The sequence below is a fragment of the Lepisma saccharinum genome, chromosome 2, assembly GCF_977018435.1.
Source record: "Lepisma saccharinum chromosome 2, izLepSacc3.1, whole genome shotgun sequence".
Lineage (NCBI taxonomy): Eukaryota > Metazoa > Arthropoda > Insecta > Zygentoma > Lepismatidae > Lepisma > Lepisma saccharinum.
Window position 1 is genome coordinate 150,547,157 of NC_139230.1, and position 25,011 is coordinate 150,572,167.

General features: G+C 37.3%; 1 protein-coding gene across 6 annotated transcripts in view; it reads right to left on the reverse strand.

Annotated features, from left to right (window-relative positions):
* LOC145984144 (solute carrier family 41 member 1-like) overlaps positions 1-25,011 on the reverse strand; it is a 215,095-nt gene that overhangs the window by 47,698 nt on the left and 142,386 nt on the right. For 4 of the 6 annotated variants that reach the window (XM_083117599.1, XM_083117600.1, XM_083117603.1 and 1 more), the window contains 3 exons: positions 2,287-2,581; positions 999-1,178; positions 204-348 (listed from right to left, as the gene is read on the reverse strand). In XM_083117599.1, the coding sequence (XP_082973725.1) occupies positions 204-348; positions 999-1,178; positions 2,287-2,581 (620 nt within the window). Of the gene's footprint in view, positions 1-203; positions 349-998; positions 1,179-2,286; positions 2,582-17,203; positions 17,286-24,873; positions 24,925-25,011 lie in introns of those variants that run through there. The other 2 variants (XM_083117598.1, XM_083117602.1) reach the window with 2 other exon arrangements.

Below are 25,011 nucleotides of genomic sequence, written 5' to 3' on the forward strand. Positions count from 1 at the left end.
ACATGGAGCATTATGGCCTCCATGGCCTTATAGTTTGAAAAAAGTGCCAATTACTGTACATAGAAAAGTGTAATGTATATTTTAATGCTTATATTATTGTACATAGGCTTATATATAGACAAGAAAAGTATTTTATCTTGAAATGGGCTGTTAATACCACTTAATATTTACACTATTAACATCAATATTTACACAGCACTTACCAAGAACAAAACTAGCTAAAGAAGCTGTAACGAGACTACTTGCACAGACTAGAAAAGCATGGTCTAGCACCATATTTTGGTCCATTATGACGCCCATGACAATGGCAAAGATAGATCCCAAGAAACCAACAACAATGGCTTGACACTAAGAAAAAAGAAAATTGAATATCAATATGGTTACAAATGTCTTTACTTGAACAGAGAATCATTCCCATAAGATGAGAGAAATGTGTGTGCTCAAAACATTGGAAGCTAACATTTATTTAACCTGGCTGGTAACCCGAGAACACTTGTTTGAATCATGTCACCAGGAAAGCTACAATTTCTAAATGTCTTTACAATAATTATACATATACTTAGCACTCACTTTTACTGCTGATGTCATTTATGATAATTACAAGGAAGTCAATCATGACACCATTATTTTAATTGTCACCACTAATATTTTATGCTAAAAAATGAAGATGGAACTGTAATATTGTAATATTGCTCTCTAACTTGGACTTTGAATATCCAACTTTAATATATGTGGAAAAATATCCAATGAGTTTCAAGCTTCAAATCATGTTTTGACAATTCAAAAATAAATTAACAGGTGGCAACTAACATTCTGTATTCAAACTACAAATCTGCCAAACAATCAATGAAGAAAATTTACATTGCTAAGGACACTCAAGGCACGCTAAAATTTCTACTTCACATCATGAAAAACAATTTCGTATTGTGTAATGCATATTGATTTTTTCTTTACATGATCGATAGTCATATGTTCAAGTTACTTTGAAAAATATATACCTGGATTAATGTAAGATTTCCAACTATCATGCTCCACTGATCTTTAGGTGTGTCCATATGGCCTAAGTTTGCCTGAGTTGAAAGTCGAGATGCCAATGTCATTTCCAAATTGCCTTTAAGACCTAATAATGCTGGAACTAAAATCATCATTTCAGAAACTTTTTTGAAAACTGGCCATTCCTGAAAGAAATAATGAAAAAACACTAAAAAGTGGATTTACTAAAAAGTTCATTCTAACAATGAACAGGAAGAGGAAAAAACTCATGCAGCAATGAAATATTGGATAAGGACATCGTCAAAGAAAATATTTAAAAAATATCAAGCTAAGCCTGAATTAAAAATAAACTTCTACAGAAAATGAAATCTTTGCTCCCTTCATTGCAAAATCAGAACTTAGTTCGATTACTCAAAATATAAGAAAACTGCAACAAAACAGGACTAAGTATACAATTTATTCACATTATTTGTCATTCATAGTTTCCCACTAAAAGAATTTACACATACTTATAGAAGCAGATACCTACTGCAATTCATGTTAATCATGACAAATATCTTTGACTAAAATAGTGTGGCAAATATATATTTTCATGATTTGTATTAGCCAGTCTCCATACAGAATGCTCAGTAATGTGCTTTGAAGCCATAGGTCCCTGGGTCAAATCCTGATTAAGCCACAAGTGTTTTTCCCATCACTGGTTCATTATTCATCCTCCTCACCATGATTAACTGAAAAGGTAAAAAGTGAGGTAAAATAACCACAATAGAAAGACAATGATATTTATTGTTGTTATCCTATGAATTAAAGGAAATTTAACAACAAATAAAGTCAGTTTTTAAGTGTCAGTTAATTCCATATGACAGGATATCTGAAAACTATCAACAAAGCTAATATTTTAAGCAGAAATTGCTGTAATTTTAGTTTTGGATAAAAACTTCCAGAAAAGCAACCAAACCCTCTTAAGATTCCTAGAAAGTTCTTACATATATTTTGTTCACAGCTCTGCATATTTTGCATGCATACCATGCACATACATGCACTCAAAAAGAAAAACTATTTTAAAGTACTCTTAACTAGGGAAAACATCCTCTAACTTTAAATAAATATTTGGTAAGTTATCAAACTGTCATGAAGTAAAAGGGAGGGGGTTAAATTTTACATGAAAAAGACTGATACAAAAGGTCTTTTCAACCATTCTATATTTAATCTCAAAGCTTCTTTTTTTTACCGTTTGTAGTGATACTTCTCAAAAACAACATACTAACAAGTGTGCAGCCTTTTTAAACTTACATGTACAATATGCAAAACAAGTCCTGCTCCAACCATTCCCAATCCTGCTATCAGGAAAGGGATTGAAACCTGGAGAGCAATAGTGAAATAGGTTTCTTTAATTTCATGTGGTTCTTCCAACATTTTGCTTTCGACGACGACATCAGGCAAACGGCCATTCTCTGGTTCATCCACCAATGTAAGCTCTACAGCCTCTTCAGCTGTAGTGTTGTCAGGCTGTGTGATCATTTTGATGTTCAGATATTTACACTTTATGGAGGCTGGGGATCGCACATTCCCTGTGCTTTTGAAGAACCTGGAAGAGAAATTTCAATCCTTTATTAAGTGATAGGCTTGACACTTCCGTTTACATGTATTGTATTTTTATAAAAAAATAAGTGATTTTGTACCATCAAAATGTCAAACATTACCTGCGTTAATTTCCTGGTAATAATAAAGCACATAGTGAGAACAAGTCATGAACCTTAACATCAACCTGTGCAAAAATGCAACATAAATGGTGAAAATCTGAATATTCATTTTTGATTTATGCAAATACTGAATCGCTTCACGCACAGGCGGCAGTCCAAGCACTCTGTCTTGCCCTCAACTAAACCTTGACATAGACACAGATGTACCATTACAAATAATAAGCAGGTTAATTTGTTAATATGTGGCTTCAAAGGTAGGTCCACAACTGTGGCTTTGTGGCCCAGCAAAAGTTTACATCTCTGCTAACTCATGAAGATATCAAAAGTCATATAAGGAAATAAGAAAAGATCATTTTGGATGGCAACAATACCATCTGTCACAGGGACCTTTAATATTGTAAAGGTTTCTGTGGAGACAAACTGTGGCTTAGATAAGGTTCTGACCATCAATGAGTTTTGAAATGTGCCATTTGTAATTTGATTGTTCTTGTGGTAATATGATGCAATAGAAAAGGGGTGGGGAGAGGCCTAGACCTTTAAATGTGCAATTTTTAACATTGCACACTATCACTTTCTCGTCAAGGATGGAAAATATTTTAAGGGAAATTTCTTTTTGTAGGCACAGCAAACGCATATTATATTCAGCTATCAAATCAAGGTCAACAGAAGGGAGGAGAACATTGAACGTGTCGACAAACTTATTCAGGAGAGGAGACAAATAACTGTACATGAGTTGGCTGGCATACAGAACATCAGAAAGCACCTTGGATATACAAAAGTGTGTACCCAGTGGGTACCACAATTGTTGCTGGATTAACACAAGATTACATACATACAAGTGGCACAAACATTTTTGTTGTGGTTCAAACAGGAAGGTGATGCTTTCTTTCATGTGTATCATGACAACGGATGAGACATGGGTCCACTACTTCATGCCAGAGAACAAACTTGCTTTGATGTAGTAGTATCACTCTATATCCTTGATAACACTGGGACTTTGTTGTTGGGTAATGGTCCAGAAATATTGGTTTATGTACAAGGCTTGGCCAAATATTAGTTATGAGTAAATAGATCCATACATGTAATTTCTTTATTGAAATCAAAGTAGCTAATTTTCAAAATTCTTTCCCTGCTAATACACTTGAGCCAGTGCTAAGGAAGCTTGCAGATGCCACTCAGGAAAAAGTCCTTTGGTTGGCACTGAACAGCACACATGACATATCAGTGCCAAAACTTTTTGGCTGCTCAGATGTTCTTTAAGGGGACCACAGAGCTGATAGATGGTGAAAGGTCCAGACTGTATGGAGGATGTGGAACAAGGTTCTATTTAAGTTTCTGGATTGTTGCCAAGGTTTGAGCAGCCATGTGTGGACAGGTGTTATCCTGCAGAAATGACACCGTTGCTTGTGACTTTTCCATCTTTGTCCTGATGGCAGTCTTCACTGAGCTTTCAAGGAGCCTTTCATGATATTCTGTGTTGATTTTACATGTTTCGTGAGAAAATCCAGGTGCAGTACTCCTTGGGAGTCCCCTGGCCACTATCTTCACAGCTGACAACATGGTTATTGCTTTCTTGAGCAACAGAGGAGATTGGACCAAAGTCCAATTTGGGGGGGGGGTCCTTTTTTTTAAAAAAAAAAAACTTCTACTTAATATACCATGTGTAACTAACATGAGCATGTCCTTACAGTAGTGCTTATGCTGGATGAAATGAGGTATCATTTATAGATTTATTGTCATTAGTTTCTGAGATATAAAATTGTATTTGAAACAATGCAAATTTCAAATGGTTGAGATTTCAGGTAATACCACAGAAATGAGGTTTGTAAACTAAATATTTCATCAAAATAATTTCACACCAAGTTAGATTCTGGTGCATATTTCATTTCAGTTGAATGTATCTCTCCAGCTTTGTAAGTTTAAAATATATGTAGTTGCATATATAGTTCAAAATCCAGATTTGGCTCAGTGCATGATCACAAGATAATCAAGAGTTCAACAGGTGTGAGGATGAGATTAATGCCTGAAGTTAAAATCCTCATGTAATATATTGGTAACAATGCAACCTGTAGTGTATACCATACTATACAAAACATTTAAATTTTTTCAACAAAACTGATCATAGAAAGCTTTGAATTCAACCATATTATAAATATACTGTAAGTGTCACAGTTAAATGAATGGGAAAATACAGAGCAATCCATTGAAGTGTAAACTGATGCATCAGTGTTTGCGCTATCGGTAAGTGAGACACTCTCTGCCATTTTTTGGCCTCTTAAGAGTGTCGAAGCAAACAAACAATTTCCATAAATGTTTTTAAAAAGTGATTTGCTTACCAGATTTTTCTAGTGTATTTTTCAAACCGTGTTATGGCTCAGCAAATGTTTTCTACTGCACAGCGTGTATTCATTTATGATTCAGGTGTGTTAACTCAATCAGCACATGAAGTTCAAAGGCAATTTGAAACAAGATTCCAGGGTGTAAAAGTACCATGTGCTAAATAAATCACTCTATAAGCTAGTTATGGAAAATGTGCATGCTTGATTCACAGACAGTCTACTATTCCGACATATGGCCAGCTTGCCAACAGCCAAAACACTGATGCCACAGTCTACACTTCAATGGAACTTGTATATTTTCATGCATTTCAAGCTGCTACAAAGATAATGATTATGTTAGTACAATCAAGTGAAGAATTAATATTGCCAGACAGGGAGATCAGTTAAGAGTGAAATTCAAACATACTCTATGTGATCAAAAGTATCCGGCCACATAGCGAAACGTGTGTTTATCATCGAGGGTGACATAGTACTGCCATCTACCGCATGGAACACATGGTCAGCGCTCTCTGTAGTCTGCAGACAACACAAGACAGCAGTATGGGATGGTCTCAGGAACTCCCGGACGTGGTCAGGTGGTTGGGTGACATTTGTACAAGAAGTCTGTGCGTGAGATTTCCACCCTCCTAAACATCCCTAGGTCCACTGTGTGCATGTCCACATGAAGGGACGTGTACAACCCAAAAGCATGCAGGCCAACCTCTCATGTTGACCTCCAGAAACCATTGAGTGTTAAAGAGGGTCATACAGTGTAATCATCAATCATCCATCACCAACATCACACAGGAATTCCAAACTGCATCAGGATCTCCAAGAACCACAAATGTTCGGTGCGAGAACTAGGTTTCCATGGCTGAGCAGCAGCCCATAAGCCAAACATCACACAGGCAAATGCTGCCTTGCATTTGGAGCATCGAAACTGGACCACAGAACAGTGGAAAACCATTGTGTGGAGTGATGAATCACAGTACACAACGTGGCGATCCGATGGTAGGGTGTGGGTGTGGTGAATGCCTGGTGAACGACATCTACCAGCCTGTATAGTGCAGACAGTGAAATTCAGGGGTGGCTGGAGGGGTTGGTCCTCTTTGCTTAACATGACAATGTCACAGCACAAGCTTACATTGACATGTTAACAGCTTTCATGCTGCCTACCATTGAAGACAGTTCGGGGATGGCCATTGTGTCTTTCAACATGACCAAGCAGTCATCCATACTGCAGGGCTTGTGGTTTGACAACAATGTCCCACTAATGGAATGGTCTGCACACAGGCTTGATTTGAATCCCATAGAACATATCTGGGATGTTTTGGAACGCCGACTTCATGCTACCCACATCAATTATTCTTCTCATTTCGGCACTCCATGAGGAATGGGCTGCCATTAACAAGGAAACCTTCCACACCTGATTGAAAGTATGCCTGCAAGAGTGAAGGCTGTCATCAAGGCTAACACCATATTGACTGCCAGTGTTCCTGATGGAAGGCAGCCCAAACTTGTACTTCATTTTCAGGTGGGTGTCCGGATACTTCTGATCACATAGAGTACGTTACATATCTGCAAGAACTAAACTGAATCATTTCACTCTACTGGAAGACCATGCTACTTTCATTTAAAGTATGAGGGCAAATTGAAAAGTCCTTGCCTCTATTTTTTTCAGCTGAAATATCAGTGTGATTGAGAAACCGAGATATACATTCAACGCAATATGTTTTTCTTGGAACAGTCCAGCATTAACTCCCAGTTGCTCCACAGCACGGTGATGCTGTCAGTTAGCAAAGATGGCTGTGGTACTCAACACGTTCACGTTGTATGAGCAGCGAAGTGTTATTCATTTTCTACGGAGCAAGGGATGAACACCCATCGAGATCCATAGGGAACTGAAGCCGATGTATGGGGACAAGTGTCTCACTTTGAGAAGTGTGCGGTGGTAGTGTTGTAAGTCCGAAAATGGCAGAAGACCTTCATGTCAATGAGCGGTCTGGGCATCCTCATCCACTTCAGAAAATGTCCTTCAGATGCACACACCGATCACCTTTCACCATTGCATCCACGCAGGCTATGTTTTCGTTGTATATCGTTCATGAATTCTTGGCGTAACCTGGTAGAACGAAGGCTCATTTACAACAAAGCAAATACTGCTATCTGGCAGTGGTTCCATGATCAACTGTCCAAATTCTACAACAGCGGCATCTCCAAACTAGTGGTGCGATGGGACAAATGCCTGAACCGCTGTGGTGACTATGTGGAAAAATAGTACAACGTACATAGAACATTTCCTATATTTTGATTTCCCTGCATGTTTATTATTCTGGCAGAAAAAAATTGGAGCCAAGACTTTTCGATTTGCCCTTGTAGCATCATATTCACAAAGCTTGACAACCACCACAAATCTAAATTTTCAATGTGATTTGAACTTGAGACACCAAGTATTTTGCCAGAACTTTTCAATTTGAAAGTAAAAAAAATATATGTTGCTCATTTACTGTTTACATTTGCTCACTTCCACTAATTTACTGGAAGGACAGGAATTTGTAAGTCGTTTTGAAACAACATTGAGAGAGATAACTACTTTCAATGAAATATTGATTTAAGCCATCAGTGTTTTTCAATAATTGGAAATTGCCTTCAACACACCCTTGAATTAACAAAATATCTACAAGCAATAGAGAAAATATACATTCAATTTACAAACAATCTACCCTGGCATGATTCCTCTTCCCTAAAACAGGAAACATTTTTCAGTAGCTAATATTTAGAAGGCTGTGTATACTGTTTTAAGCCCTAATCTACTTTAAAACCTTGAAGACTATGTTCATAAGATTTTTAACTTTTCCTAAGCATTGACCCCCCCCCCCCCCTTCCTGCCAACAATTGAAAAATTCAAATTGTAATGTTTAAATGCTACAAAAAATAGTATGCAGTCAGGCTTTTAAAATATAATTCTGACCACAAGCCACTGATCTGGCTACACAATAGTTTCAGATCTGTGTGATACTTTGCTATATAAAAGAAAATAATAATAATTTAAACAAAACTAAGCAATTTAACTTTATTCCCTTCAGTTACATACACTTATAAGTGTCAATTGCTTTCTGAATAAAAGTTAAATATCTGCATTTCCCAAAAAAATAGTTTGTGGAAGCTATTGTGCTTGTTAATTGCAATGCTACACTTAAAACATAAATGCCTAAAGGGAAGGAAACTGGAAATAAAGCAACCTAAATTATCTAACTTAACCCGTTTGTTAAACTATATACGAGAGTGAAATTAGTTTCTGCATGGAAAACTAAGAGCACCAAATCTAACCTAAGAATATTACAAAGAAATACAACTAAGAATATTACAAAGAAATACAATGACTGAATATGTAAACCATGCAAGCACTGCAGAGATGCTTGAAACAATGTGTGATGCCAGTGCTAGTCTGTATCCTGGCAAATTCAACAAGTGGATGCAGGAGTAGGCAAACAAAGTTATGGCCATAATAAAAGTTATGTTCTGAAATAGAGTAAAGTACCAAACTGTGTGTTGGATGAAATAAAGGATGTCAACAATAGTTCTGCAGCAAAAAATAAAATAATCTGTTCTAATGTAGATCAGTGCCCTGATTCTGAAAATAACATTGGTTTTTGGTTACGTCTAGGTGTGGACCAATTTTGATTTTTCAGTATACACAGCATATATTTATTCTTAAGTAATCTATCCACATATAGCTGAATACTTAAAGGAAGCATATGTGATACAGTTGATATAATGCAAAATGTCAAAAGATTGGGTAGGAGAGACCGAACAAAGAAAGAGTTCCATTGCATTTATTGAGTGTTAAGTGTTCATGATAAAACCTCCTCATTGCACTCAAGGTAAAAGTTCATGATTGGCTTAAATTGTTTAAACAGTGGTCATGTAGGACTGCATTACTGATAAGGAGCAGCAGTGATGATGGAAATTTCTAAATCAAGGCCAGAATTGTAGGTTTGAGGATACACAAAATTTCTCAATGTTTGAAAGTTAATGCAACATATTAAATAGCTATGGTAATCCTGAGGAGAATGACCTACTCAGCCCCCTCCCCCCCCCCCCCAATTGGATGAACGACAGCCATGTGTTATTTTTGTAAGTGTAAATATGCTGGTTAAAAACCAAAAAGAAAGGAATTAAATACCCACTCAGCCTCCAGCCATGTGGTCAATTCCTCATAGAATCAAGCTGCCAGTATCTACATCAACCGGAAACTTTATTGGTGATGGACCTGAATGCAGTCTCATTCATTTTGGCATGAACAAGATGGGTTCCAAATCGGAAGAATTTGACCAAACACATTTTTCCAAGCTGGGTTGAATTATTTGGCAAGATAGTTGGCACCTGTAGTTATATTGGTACAGGAATTATGACAAACATTTTTAGAAATGTTGTGCATAGGAAGGGCAACTTTTACTTTCTTCAGATGCCTGTAATGTTATGCAATGGCTAAGACAGAAAGCATATGAACCAAATGCGAAAGTGCATTTTATTGGCTCTTCCAAAGGTTTGGATTGTAATAAATTAACTTCCGTAACACTTGTACATTCCATAGCCTTAGGAGAGTGACAAAACATTAAAATCAGATATTGAGAAAACAAAATACTGTCAACTCTCCATTAACATGCACAACTTCAGTGACAAATGTCAAATTTTCCAGAACTTTAGCATGAAGATTTCTTTGTCACAGGGCTACAAGCAGAGGCCTGCACAAGACCTGGTGCAAGGAGGTGCACCTACAATAATATGCAACACGCATGTCAAGCCCAGGTGTTTGACATCGCACAAGCGAGCTTCACGCCACAGCTGTGCACAGGCCTCTATGCCTGCCAGGTTTTTCTCTTTACCCAGGTGCCCGTGAGACTATGTAGTTCTTGCAGTTAGACGTGAGCACTACTGTCAGTGTTGCCAACGGCCATTATATTCCATTACAAATGGAAATATTTGAATTTTTGCTAGGCGCAGGTGCCTTGAGGTTGTATAACCATTGGCGTAGCAAGGGGTGGGCAAAGTGGGCGACCACCCTTGGCCTCGCATCCCATGAGGTTGATACGAAAAAAGGAATAAATTGAAGAGAAAAATAGAAAAGGCTAATTTTTGTGATCAATAAAATTAAAAGCTTTTGTTTTTATCTGGCTTTATATTCTAGTTTAGCATTATAATCTGAACAAATACGTCAAATCAGAGGCGGGTGGGAGCTCTAAGCCTAAGGGACACCGAAAAAGTCAAAATAATTCTCCTTCTCTTGCTAGGACAATTTTATACATTTATCATTTTCTTGAATAAAAATGCTTTGTCTTGGCTTTTCTTCTAACTCGTGACCTTGCATAGTCTACCAGATTTTAAAATGTTAATGATAAGGCACCTCAACTGCCATGGAGCAAGGTATGGGGCATTTAAACACTTCAGTTGTTTTTAACGGAAGAAGGGAATGGATAATATTAGCAGTTCTCCCTGCCTTTCTACAACTTCAGATGCAGCATTGCCCTCTGTAACTGACACAAAGATGATATATCTTCCGAATTCCCTGATCAAGTTCTACGTTTCAGGAATGTGCTTAAATCCAGAGGCGTGGCGTGCATGTAGCCGCTGTTACCGCAGGTAACACCAAAAGATAAAGAATTGAAGAACCCGTCTTAAAATATTATTACGTACATAAACTGGTAATATTGTCGTAAAGTAAACATTGCAGACTGACATTTTTTCTGACACCGGCAAAAGCCAAGAGGAGAACTTATCCGGTACCCTCCACAGGCAACATGAGGAAAGGGCCCTGAGCCCACGCAAGGAAGACTTCGCGTTGCGGCAAAGACTGACCGCGGGAGGAGGAGGCGGGTTTTTGGCATTTCTGTTTAGCCGGCACCGTTGCCGGTGATCCTTACCGGAAACATACCAGTGTTGCCATATTCAATGGACAGAAAAGAGCTAAGTCGCCTAATCGGGTCTATCTTACACTGAAGGTGTCCAGTCACACTAGGGAACCATGGCGCAGTGGTAGCGTCGCCGCTTTATAATCAAGGGATTCCAGGTTCGATACCAGGTGGAGGCACAAGTGGTTCGGATCCAACTTTAAACTGTCTCGATTAGCATTACTGTTCATGAAGTGGACATAAATCGCCAAATCAAAATTTAAAAAAAAACAAATCACACTGGGGCAAAAGCAAACTTCCAAGTGATATTTTGTATTTACACTAAATATCAGCGATTATGAAAGTCCTCTTTGTCCTCCTTCGACATCATGGGCGAGAAGGAGAGGAGAGGGATGGGTATGGTCAAGGGGTCCGCTGTCCTTCTAAAAATGTCAACCTAAAATTCTATATTTCACACATATAATATTATTTCGGTTACAGGAATTTGTGATAATTGTTGATAATACTGATTGAGATTGACATACGTTTTCGCAGGAATGCAATAATTTCGGATTGAAGCAATGTTTTTGAGGTGGTAGAACTGTTTTTGGGTGAAAACAATACTTACAAGCATAATTTCCCGATTGTTATCGTAGCACGCTCTGAAGTGTCAGGTGTCGCAGGTTCGAATCCACAGCAAGAAATGGTTATTTCAATGTTCGTTGTTATTATTTTACTTACATGATTATAAAAATTAATAATTACATACACAAAGAAATAATAATTTTATTTCAATAATTTACCATGCATCCTCATCGTCACTATTATCCTATAAAGCGAAAGCCTTAAACGTAGCAAAGGACGTAAAATATACAAAATAGTAGTGGTGTCAGAAATGAGATTTCAGTGGATTTAGCGAAACATGGGAGTGGGAGTAGTTAGGAAACAGATGAAGACTACATCTACTCTACATACGTCTTATTTGAAACTAAAAGTTTCGCGATTTGGGCAAATCTGGTTTCAAAAGAACTAAGATGGCAACATTAGTAGAACTGGACTTCTTTCAGGTTCCGAAGGAAATATTGGGGAAGGGCCGATGCTGACAGGGGAGGGGGCAAGGAGGGTGCTTCACGTATTACAAAAGTAAACAACGGTTTGTGGGAGTTTTGTGACTGGTGTCTTTTGTCTTTATTTTGTTTTCGGGCATTGTCAATTAATTAATGAAGCTTGCTCCAAGTTCCGAGGTGGCAGGTTCATCCTATCTGGACAGTGTGTGTAATCGTGTGATAGAAGATATTTTGAAGCAATCTTTCGGTTCGTTATTTTGCAGAAAAAATCGAAATTGTGGCGAAAGGGAGGCCAAAGCCTATTTTGAACAATTTAAAAACCAAGTCGTCTGCTGGATATGACCGACATTTCAAAGTTTCGTGGTATAACGACTCTCCGTGGTTATGTGGATGTGTGCAGTTGTCGAAACTCTTTTGTTGGCCATGTACTCTATTTTCGGGTGAAAAAAAGTCTCGAATTCAGATGTGGATAACATGGACCATGACCATGACGCACCCAAAAATTCAAATTCAAATGAAAAACTTCTCTTTATGACAGCATCATAGAAGTTTTTTGATTTGATTTGATTGATTTTGCTTCGCTTGTGCCACTTTTGGCTAATTTGCGAAGATGGGGATGAGTAATGATATGATTAAATTGATGAATAGACATCACAAACGCCCATTCCCAAGCTAGGTTTCGAACCCGGGATCCCAGCATCATATAACTATTTTCAAAGTCAGATTGATCTGCTCTATAAGTAGCCTTCGATGTTTCTGTAAGTATCAAATTATGTATTATTGTGTCAACAACCAATGTTTGCGATTTCACTTTAGTCCTTATGTCAACATTTTTTTTCTGATTAATAATTTTACCAAAATCTAGTATTGAATTGCATACGTACCAGATTAATATTATATGAACTACTTGGAAGACATTGGGGGGGGGGGGGGCATGAGGTGGGGAGGCGCCCAAGTCTCCCTTAAATGTCCTACTGATAACCGGTAACACTTTTAAAAATCCACGCCATGCCACTGCTTAAATCTGAAATAGTGTGCTTTGGCCAAGTTTCATCTCCTAGAAAACTCTACACTAGCTTCCAGTGTTCTCTGTATCCTGTACAGCCTTCTGCTTGTTTCTTACTCTTCAAGTAACAACCAGGAAAAAAGAACTATATTTCTCAAAATTGAAACTTAGGAAAAACTCCAGGAAGGCATTATAGAATGGTATGATTCAGCCCAAATTTAGCAGACTCTGTAATCTCACTTTTGAACGTGAAAGGGCACAATCTAATGTTGTTAAGTAAAAGTGCCATTCACTGCCCAGAAGCCAGCTTTCTGTTAAGCAAGGTGGTTTGATTTAAATAAAGATTTAAATTGCGGAGTTCTATTTTAAAAAATCACTAATTAAAATCACTTTAAATAAAATTACAGAATAATGTACACAAATTTGTAGATATCAGAATCACTTTTTGTGAAAATACATATAACTCTTAATCATTTAATGGTGTTTATTAGGCTCTAAGAAAGGAAATAAAGAAAACAGAATATATTTACTGATGGGGTGAAGCTCATACGAAAGTAAATGTAATATGTTATCTGAAAAAAAAAAACCACTTACATTTCCCTAGTTTAAAATTCAATAACTTTTATAAGCAAAAATTGCACATTTTTTTTAAATAGAATAATATACAAAATACTAATCATGTTAGATTGTAAATAGTGCCATTATCAATAAACTGTAAATAAATGTGGCAGCTGATATTTGGCTAACTTAGCTTAGATTCTTAGTTTGTATTTCTGATCTTTTAAAAATAAAAAAAGTTTAGCATATTTAAGGACATTTCAGTTGTGTCTTACTGCCTAAAGAACATCTTAAAAAACATACTATTACTACTGCTTTAGTTAATGAAAATCCCAGCAGCATGTTACTGTAGCTCTGCCAAGTGTAATTTCTGTCGCGTACTATTAAATATAATTTATTATATTTTATTATAATATTATATAAATATTATTTTATTATTATTATATAAATATGATAATTTGCTGACGTTTCCTTGAGAACTGTGCATTGATTCACATTGATATTTCAAACTTAATGAACAGATGGGACCTTGCATTCTAATCTCACCCAAGGCCTCGTGATATGTTGCTACTACACTGTAGTATGCCTAATATTTTGTAACTTCTCAAAGTAGTTTCATTATAACATCAAAGAGACTACCACAAATTTCCCAAATTTGTTTTGAAGGTCTTGAAATAGGTTCGTGTGTCTTGTTCACTTTATGTCACTTTTCTGGTCTTGAAATCTTAAATCTTCTCTGATTCATTTTTACATTGTCGAAATGCACCCGTATCAAGATACAAGCTAACAATTATATTTTGCATCATATTACTATCAATGCGGTCTGTCAAACTAGATAACTAGCAACAACAAGGAATAAATGGCTGCAATTTCAAATTGATAAATGCTGGCCTCCTCAATGGCACAGTGGTAGCATCCTTGCCTTGTAATCAAGGGGTCCTGGGTTTGATACCTGGCGGAGGCACATAGTGGTTCAGATTCCACTTTAAACTGTAGGTCCAGTCCAGATTAGCCTTACTGTGCATAATGTGGACTTAAAGCAGCAAATCAATCAATCGAATTGATAAACATGGTTAACATTTTCCAGTGGAGGCACATAATGGTTCGGATCACACTTTAACCTTTTGCCACCCAAGCGTCTCGAACGAGATACCCAAATGTAACCCTCACTGTCCCAAGCATCTCGATCGAGACGCTGTGTCAAGGTCGTAGTTTTTACGTTATAACTTTTTCTATTTTTGGCTAGAATTTCGATTTTATTTTTTTATATTGTTCCTAACACATGTGGTTTTTTGCATTTTTTTTGTCTTCATGAAAATGGAGGGGAAAAGGCACTTCTCTTTTGCGGCTCTTTTCAATGTCAAATTTTTGCCGACAAAGGAAGACCAGCTTTGTTGTTCTAAAGCAATTTTGCATTTTGACATTTTTTTCGGGGGGGAAACACCATTTTTTTAAAGAAAAGTATTTTTGAGGGGATTTCCCCCTTTCCCCCTCCATATGTACGCCGAATGTGCATAAATTATATATCGTCTGAATCTGTGATTCATTCTGCGTACAACGGTATATCTTTCATATCTCCAGGGCATTTAGTTTCTGAGCTATAGTCATTTCAATGTAACTGCATTTTGAAGCTTGAATCAGTGGCGTGACAAGAATTCCTTTTGGGGGTATAACTCAAGTTACATTGGTCATATGATAATAATGCAAATATTTTTGTGTTCCTTACATGTTAGCGATCATTTCCATATGCATGCCGACACTGTCATGTACTTTTTGCTTGAGGGGAGGGTGGGGGAACAAATTTTTTCCCCCCAAATTTTGGAATTTTGAGAGTTAGCCCCTCCCCCTCGCCACATATACGCCGAATTTGCAAAATATTTCATATAGTCTAAATCTCTGGTTCATTCCGCGTACAACGGTATATCACTCATCTCTCTAGAGCAATTAGCCTCCGATCTACACTCATTTAATTGAAACTCTGCATTTTGCTCAAAATCTGCTCGGGACAGAGAGGCTTACATGTGAAAAGGGCCTTGGGCGGCAAAAGGTTAAACGGTAGGTCCAATCCTGATTTGCCTTGCTGTACATAAAGTGGACTTAAGGTAATGTGATACAATTTCCATGGGAGTCTTCCCAAGCCCTTCAATCCATGGCAGTGTGCCAACTTAGCTCTCTTGGAGCCAGATCTGGATCTTTCGTGCACTCTAGCCGGACCTTGTGGCCGAGTGGTTAGCACATCGAGCTGCGATGCCAAGGGTCCCGGGTTCGTATCCCGCTCGGGCTTTGTTGTTTGCGAATGTCCATTCATCAATTTCATCACTCATCCCCATCTTCACAAATTAGCCAAGAGGCACAAAACGCGAAGTAAAATAAACTAAATCAATCAATCGTTCGGCTGTGAACTGGGACACCCACCCCCCATGCCCCACTATGATGCCATCTCAGGTTCCAACCCACATAGACCACCTTCCGTCATAATTATACATTTTGCACGTGCCGTGATATTGTTATTGTGAATATAAAACTTCCGATGGAATAGAAAGAGATGTCAATGGGAAGAGGGCAGTTTCAAGATGAATTTCACCAGTGGAAAAATCGAAACTTCCATTTGATTAGCTGTAACTTGATGTTGAAGTTGATTCCCCATTAAGGAATACATGGGATTCCAAAAATTATTATTCATCATATTTTTCAAACATAGTGCCCAGCTTAATAATAAACATAACAAAATGTTTGCACTTGCAACATGGAGAGAAATTCATAATCTTGGATACGCTCAGGGTTTTTTTTAGTAGCAGTGCCCATTCGGGCGATACTGAAATAAATGCACAACTGGTGCGTAAATGTATCTCTTCACCTTAAAACATCAACTCAGTCAGTGATGTACATTTTAAGCCCTCCTTGACCAGTTTAGAATCTAAAAGTTGGCAACAGTGACAGCGTAACATGTATCTGGAGACAGTGCAAAGCATTCGCCGAAGATAAGCGAGCTTCGTCTTGCAAGGCCTTCCAGTTACCAGTTTTTATCAAAATCCAATCTGCCACCACATGACAAATTTATTAAATTAAGTCTATCTACGAACTTCTAAGTTCTCTACATAAAGTGAACAGTAAATGCTTTTGAAAAAGATAATCCCAGCTTCACTTTAAAAAACAATATTTAAATTAGTCCTTTCCTCCTTGCTACAAAATGTAAATATTCAGTTGAAAAGTGAGAATAATAGTTCAATTAATTTTCAACGATTTTCCCAAAACATTCACGCTAAATCGAAATAATACAAGATTTTAAATTCAATTAAGTTATTTATAATTAGCAATGGCTATTCCAAAATAAATAAGCATAATAATCCGTGCAGCATGCAATCTGAATAATGTACAGCGTAAGGCTACCATACCCCACAATATGCTTTTTATTGCAGGGACCCCATGTTAATACATACTGAACTCAGAATTGAAAGCACGTCAGTCGTTCCCTACCATCGGTAAATTCAGAGCAGTGCTTCCTGGAAGACATAGTGCAATCAAGGGGTCCCGGATTCGATACCTGGTGGAGGAACATAGTGGTTTGGACCCCACTTTAAACTGTAGGTCCAGTCCCGATTAGCCTTTCTGCATAAAGTGACTTACAACATCAATTAAAACAAGGTAAATTCAGAATGTTGCTTACCTCTTTAACAATTAATACAGAAATAAAAGAGACATGTTCCTTTGCAATTTAAGTTTGCGAGTTACTTTCATGGTATGAAAAAGTCTTATTATGATGCCGATGTCCAAGTGCAAAGTGCATTTAAAAAATGCTGAATGGCCCTTTACACACACTTGCATAAATCATAAAAGCATGGTAAGATATCACTCTGGTGCTGAATGTAAGAAGTATTGCCGCTTGCATCAGGGTGCACACTGTTCGCACAGCGAAGTGAACATCTTCGGGGTATAGTGGCCACCAGCCCCTTAGCTGGCACAGCAATTGTGTTCAACATGCTCCGTTGAACACTGTGGGAGTCAGTGTTACCAACTACCTAGAAAAATTATCGAATGTTAAAGTCAATTGTGTCCATATACTCGAACATAAAACAAAAGGTTTTTGCGAATAAATACGTGTGTGCGCCTTTAATGTATATGTAACGTATGGGTGTTTGCTTGCTCGTGCGAACATTATCAGGTGATGTGCCTGCCTACACCACTCCAGAACATAGTGCAAATGATGCAGACACCAAATCAACCAAGCAGATGACTCAGTGTTGCACTTTGCAACCAACTAGACATGCGGGTGCAAAGTGTCAAAAAATACAGCAAACTAGATGGGACAAATAAAAGCGAGTTTGACAACACTATAAAGACAGATGGTTACAAATTCTAAAATATACTGCTCAAGATAACTTTTGAGTGTCTGTACTGCAAGTGCAAGCAGTTGTTTACAGATCAGTAACAGGAAGTGAAACCACATTTCCCATTTCTGCTCTGTAAGAATTAACCCTGTGAGGTATGCAATCCATCATACCTTCAGGGCACTTTGGTTGTATATACATAAGGCTGTACATCAGTACCAAATGCCACTTTCAATGAATTAGCATTTATTTCCTGCTGGATAGTATCACACAAATTAAAAAAATATTTCATGAACAAAATGTACAATATTAGTTGACAGTGCCCAGTATTAGAAAGGTGCTTGTTGAAGAAAGAAAGACAGAAAAAAAAAGTTATACTCGTCACTTGAAAATGAACCTTCAGAAATAAATGCAACCTTTCTTACTGGAGTAACACAATAAGCTGCATGCACCACTTGCATGTCACTCACACTGGCCTGTTCTCACAATAGCATTCATCTTGCTGCCTTGGTCTGTCGGATAAATGAATGAATTAAAATTGTTGTCTGCATCGGCACATCAGGCCATTTTGAACCCTTCAATGTACATGTATAAATATCCCCTTATCTAAAATTCTTACTGAAAATGTTAAAACAAAGAGGTGTAAAAAGGCCCTTGGTAAAAGCTAAAAGTGCAAGGTTTTAAAGGGGCAAACACATTAAAAAGTAAGAATTTTCCAAAAACTTCCTCACAGACAGTTGAAGAGACCAGCTCTTCAATAAAAGCACTGTCTTCCAACAGGGATGACAAACAGTTTGTAAGAATAAGGGAGAATTCACACCGAAGAAACACACGACACACAACATGCAACACGTGTCACTTGGAAGCCAACACTCAGCAATCAATGCAACCTTTCGAATCGAAGAGACACTGCAAGATGCACGTGTCACGTGCCTCTTGGACTGTGCAGTTTTCTCAATACCGTGCATCACGTTGCTTCAGTTTGTTGAGAGCCCAACTGGCATTATGTTTGAACCTCTAATTTGTTGATATAATAAAGTATCGATATGTACAATGTTTTAAGATTTAAACACAACGTTCATTTCGCTTTATCAAGTTTTTTGATGAAGTTATCCATCGGCTGTAATTTGCCTTCAACATCGTGAAAAGAGGCAGTGTTTTGGCCATTTACCTGACTGCTTTTATTTGTGAAAAAGTCAGCTTATGAGGCACTTTAGTCCAAAATATATTAGTCAACATGGTAAAGTACTCTAGTGCATTGTTTTTCAACCACCGGGCCGCGACTCGATGTCGTGCCCTCGTATCAACTATACTGAGCACCGAAATGTTCTGCTGAAACTGGTTGACAACTATCATAATCCTAATATCATATTTGAGTTGTGAGTTTTCATTTTTTAAGTCCATTTTATGCATAAATAGACTAATCAGAACTGGATCTGCCCGGTGCCTCCCGGGTTATCGAACCCAGGATCACTTAATTACAAGGAGACGACGTTACCACTTTGTCTTCCATATTTTTATATTTGTCAACAATCCTACACACGTAATCAAACTATTATTACTCTTATGATTATGCTAGAATTTATTTATCAATATTTAATTTCATAGGTGCATGTTAATTCATGCATAAAATCTTAAATTCGGCTAAGGGCATTGACTTGTATTCGCTTTATTCAGGCTTGAAAAGTCTAGCATATACACTTTGAGGTCAGTGCATATTATTTCTCAGTTTTCTCATGCACAACATGCCTCTCCCAAGTTTCAATAACTTGCACAAATTTTACAATGCAATTTACATGTCACAATGTCTCTTGTTACGTTATTTTCGGGTGACTATTAAACTGATTAATGCAATTATATCGGTATCATCATACAAACTGAGCAAAGAAACCAGTGTCCCTTGCCGTGTGCATCTTGTCTCTTCAGTGTGAAACACTCGTGTCGCGTGTTTCTTTGGTGTGAATTCTCCCTAAAAGTCTGCCTGAGAAAAGCAAAATTGGCACATTCAACGAGAATATGCTGAATACTTAAAACAATATCGGAGGGTCCAGCCTTTGCAATGACTTATTATTTCTGCACTTACTTCCACCTCATGTGCTTAAACTTTTTGTTTTTAATCTGAAGAATCTTAGTTGAGCATATTAAAAGGTTTGGTTGCCTTATCATTTTCATAAATTTTCCTTAACCTCAAAATCCTTGTGCAAAATTGTCCAAAAAGAGAAGTATGACCATGTGGAAATATACAGGAAAGAAAAATGCACTAAGTATTCATGTCTTTAATATGTGCATTTATCCATACCGGATTTGAAGAACAAGTGCATGTATAATGAAGAGCATCCAGAAATTAGAAGTTTGGTCCTGAACAATGAATCTATCAACACAAAGGTAATGATTCCAAAAGTTTAATAAATGTTTGCAAGTTCTATGTGAATATTGGTAAATGCTCAATATGATTGTGGAAGTAAGAAGTAAATGTCAAAGTTTGGAGCAACCAATTATCACAGTTAAAAACTCCACAAAGAAGTGGCAGCTCAAGGGGTAGAGCTGCCGTGCCATGGCACTACCCTCAGTAGAAACGCATACTTTGCCCAAGTATTGTTAAATGAATACGTTGATAGTTTACAAACAAGGAGTTTCAAATCTTGCAATCAGTCAAGCTGATGTGACGACCGCCCCAACCTCCTCACTGCATTGCCAGCGGTTTCGTACCCTCGCGAGGCAGCGGTCCACGCTGCCCAACTGCTGGCCTAACCAAGTTGACAGTTGTGCAGAGGGTTGAAGAAGTCTCAGCGAGGAACATTTCCACCATGAGACGGGAACAAAGTGGCAGGGGGTGGGGTTAGCCCATAAGACACCAGCTGTGCCCATTTTCGCCTGGCACGGTGATGGAACTTTCGCAGTGTTTGACACAGTTGCCACCTTCAGAGATAAGTCGCTAAATAACACAGATTTGAAAGACCCATTGGGGAAGTAATTCGTGAGAAAGGTACTATATTTTTCTGCCTACTTTTGGAGAAGCGAAGTATTTTCCCAAAGTTAAATGGTGATGAGAGTTTCCTTTGGAATTTCGACAATTTCCTTTTTACAACAAATGTCTAGGATATATTAGACATCCAGTTGGAATACGTGTGCATGGGGGAGGAGAAGGTGAGAGGATTTGCTTTTCCCTTCCTCTTGTAATTGTTGTGTTTTTAGGGAAGTGTCCTGTAGTGTATAAAGATAGGTTAGTGAGTGAAGATGAATCGGATTAGTGCATTATTATTTAAACACACGATGTTTTCCATGTTATTAAATGAGAATAAACATCTTGGCCAGTGGCACAACCTCAAGGAGGGGGCAGGGTGGGCATTGCAATATTTTTTCTTCGATTTCTTGGTCACGTTGGAACTACCCATCATAATTACTGCTGGCCACCACTGCCACGAAGTATTCTTTACTTGAGAAATTATGATTTGAAAATTAGATTATGTGAGAATCCACACTTGTTTTGTCATCTCCAACACACGAGTTCCAGCAGATTTGAATATGAGGCTCAAAGGGGAATCACGCTAGAGACCAGAAATTTCGTGATCAGGTGTTGGTGGAAGTTTGGAATGTTATTGCAATGATAAGGATCCTAAACCTGAACCATCTAACAATGAAAGAATTTAATATCTGATACTCAAGTTTAGTTACAGCTAGTCTCACTTCCCAGACCTTATAGATTTGAAATATCACATGTATATGTTAATATCAAATACTTTATAAGTAGTATAGAAAGTAGTTTCCATCAAATGGTCTGGCACTGAACTTCATTTCCAGTTTTAATTACCCATATTCTGCTATGAAGTGAAAAATTGGAGGGAGAAAGGGAGGAGGTTAAGTCTAGATTTGCTGAGACACCTCAAACTGCAGAAGTTATATCTATAGTCCATAATAGTGTTAAGAGTGACAAAACACAAAATATCTTACTGCCTGTAAATTATCTGACTATCGTGATTGTACACAGTGTATTTATTCTAGGTGGAAAATGTTCCAGTACTCCGCATTAAGTTGGTTTGGATGGTGACAAGTGATACTTATGGAAATTTAATCATAAGAGCTAATAAAAATTAAAAAAATATTATGGTATATTCCCAAGTTCCAATTGTTTAATTTATCAATTTATCATGGTGCATTGGCAATCTTTACATGGTTAAATTTCTAAGTATGTCTTAACATACTCCAGAAACTTAGTGATTACTTACTGCATGTTTTGTGGAGAACAATTTTATCCTTCCGTATACTTCTATATGATTCTTTGTTTGCAAACAGCCATTCATTTACTGTCAGATACATGCTTCTGCCATCTACTTCACACATGGGGGGGATTGAAGGGATATTTTGTCGATAAAGCTTTAATTGTTAGGCAGCATTAAAAAAGACCCAAGTTCTGATTGTTTAATTCCAAGTTTTTCATGGTACACAGACATTTTTTTCATAGTTCGATTTCTATTTGTGTCTGTTAACACATACTTGGAGTTTTAGCAATTACTTAATGCAGGTTTGCTTGAGAATGGTTTTTCACTTCCGTATACACACATATGATTATTCTCTCGAAACCAGCCATTCGTTTACTATCGTCTCGGTTACAGAATGCTGCTGCCACCTAGGTCACATGTATCATATGAAGGAATTTGTACTTAGGTTAGGTGGTTCATGTTTAGGGCTTTTAGTATCCCAATAATGTCCCTAAATGCTTTCAACATCTCTTCATGTTGGTGATGATCTGAAGCTCAACACCCATTTGACTGTCAGCAGTAGTTCGTGGAATGCCTTGTTGATGGGAAGTGGGGATATTTGCCTAATGTACCTTTTACATCTTTTCAGCAATAAATAGGACTTTTCAGAATTGCAAAACAGTGCTAATTACTATCAGAAAGCTTCAAATTTACTTGCACAAATATTTCCAATATCCTACGATGCTTTTTCTTCATTCTACAAATGAAAAATGCCTCGTCAATGGGAAGCGTGGATGCTTGTATAAGGCAATTAAGTTGTTTTTCTTTCATCGATAAATTGCACTTTTTGGAACTCCAAACAGCAGTAATTACTTTCACTAAGGCTCAAATTGACTGCAACAATCATACCTGCAATTCTGCAATGATCAGTCTTTCTAGTATGAAGTTTTCAAAAAATGATAAAACAATCTGAACTCTTACCTAAATAAATCTTTTAAATACCGGATCATGTAATATCTGATCTCTAACATGAAACCCATTTCGAGTCTCACGTGAAAATCTCAAAAACCTAGTGCCAGAGTAGACTGGAATCCAAGAACACCTGCTTGTGCAAGGTACATATCAAGCCATAATTTCTCCAGTAATTAATACTACGTGAAGCTTTTAACTGAGCTAATTAGTTCCTCCAAGCTAATCCCACAATCATTTCCAATATTTTAAAGTAGTTCCTAATACTCTCATAAAACTTGCAAAAATCATTGAACATTTAGAACCATTACCTCTAAATCATGTACAGTTGTATATATTTTTTAAACACAAACTATTAGTTCTCATTCGGTAATTGCTCTGATTGTTTTATGATTTCTCCTAGCACAAAGACTATTTATCGTAGACATTTTGGAAATCATTGTCACACGAAATTTGAACCTTCCTTAAAGTAATGAGCACCGTTTGGACTTTTTAAAGTTTCTTATATTGAAAAAAACAACTTGAAAATTACCTTACGCACTTCTCATGGACAAGATATTCTCAGTCGACAAGTGACAGTAAATTTCGTAGAAGCATGGGAATGAATGTAGAAGTAAATCGGAACCCTAGTAGAATGCATAGTAAATTTCTCGTATCGGACAAATGGCTGAAATTTGCTAGTTCATTTAATTTGAATATTCGTACTTACGCATTCTGCATTGAGAAACATTGCTGAAGGTGGCATTGCACTTATTTCACAGAAATAAGCTCTGTTTGTGACATATCGAGTAAGTTTTCTTAGTTTATTTTGGCCTTCAGTAACACGCAAAATGGCGGTCACAGTTTCACTACCGTACTCGGCATGCAGTGTTTCCACCCCTCTGTACACAAAAATACCTATGTAGCCCCATGAACCATTCATACATAGCCCCACGAACCATTTCCGGTAAGGTTAGGTTAGGTAGGGTCACTATAGGTTACAATAGTTAAAAATTGGTTTCGAAAAAAATATGCGTAGCCCCACACACCATTCTTGCATAGCCCCATGAACCATTGACACATAGCCCCACAAACCATTTGCTGAAACGTACCTTCTTCAGTTACAAAAACACGTGTTTGGAAACACTGACCGGGATTACGTCATCACACACAGGGTACATCCACCTGGAAGTAAATGGATGCAAGAGCTTTCATGCATTGGTCACACACTTATATCGAAAAATAGATGATTTACCGGCAAAATTCAATGAACAATGCGAGAAAACACTTCCACAAGTCTAAAGAAACTGCATTCGGTAAGTAATTTCTCCTGTAAATTTGAAGAAATCCGTTTGTCCGATACGAGAAATTTACTGAATGCATTTAGGGACTTTATTTTAATGCTAAAGGAACCTACCCACGAAAGCATATATTGAACAAAACCTTAAGTAATCGTTTAACTCCACAGTATGTGTTAACAGACGTCCATCGAAATCGAACCATGTAAAAATTGCATGCGTAGCATGATGAAATCGCAATAAAACAAAAGGAACTTGGGCCGGTAATTATTCTGTTTAAGCGCACAACAAAATATTTTGTAATAATACAAAATAATGCTGACATGCTTACGGATGTCATCGGTATATATTTATATGGTTAGGTTTGCATGTCAAAAAGCTCAAGTAATGCTGAACAACTGATATCCTTCTGATGTTAGTGCTGCTACTTACACTAAATATTTTAGTATACCAGTAATGAAGCCTTTGAATATATGAAATTTAAGGCAAAATCAATTAGTTACATTAATAAGAAGTGAAGCTGTAGACTAGCATAACTATCTAAAAAAAATACTTTAAACTTACTCCATATTTCCTGGAAAGTCTTTCAACATGGAAGTCACCATGAACATGGAGCTTCAAAAATAGAAAAAAAACATAACATAAATCCACATGCTTAAAGGAATACAAATAAAAAAAAATCCTCTTTAGCTCTGAAGATAG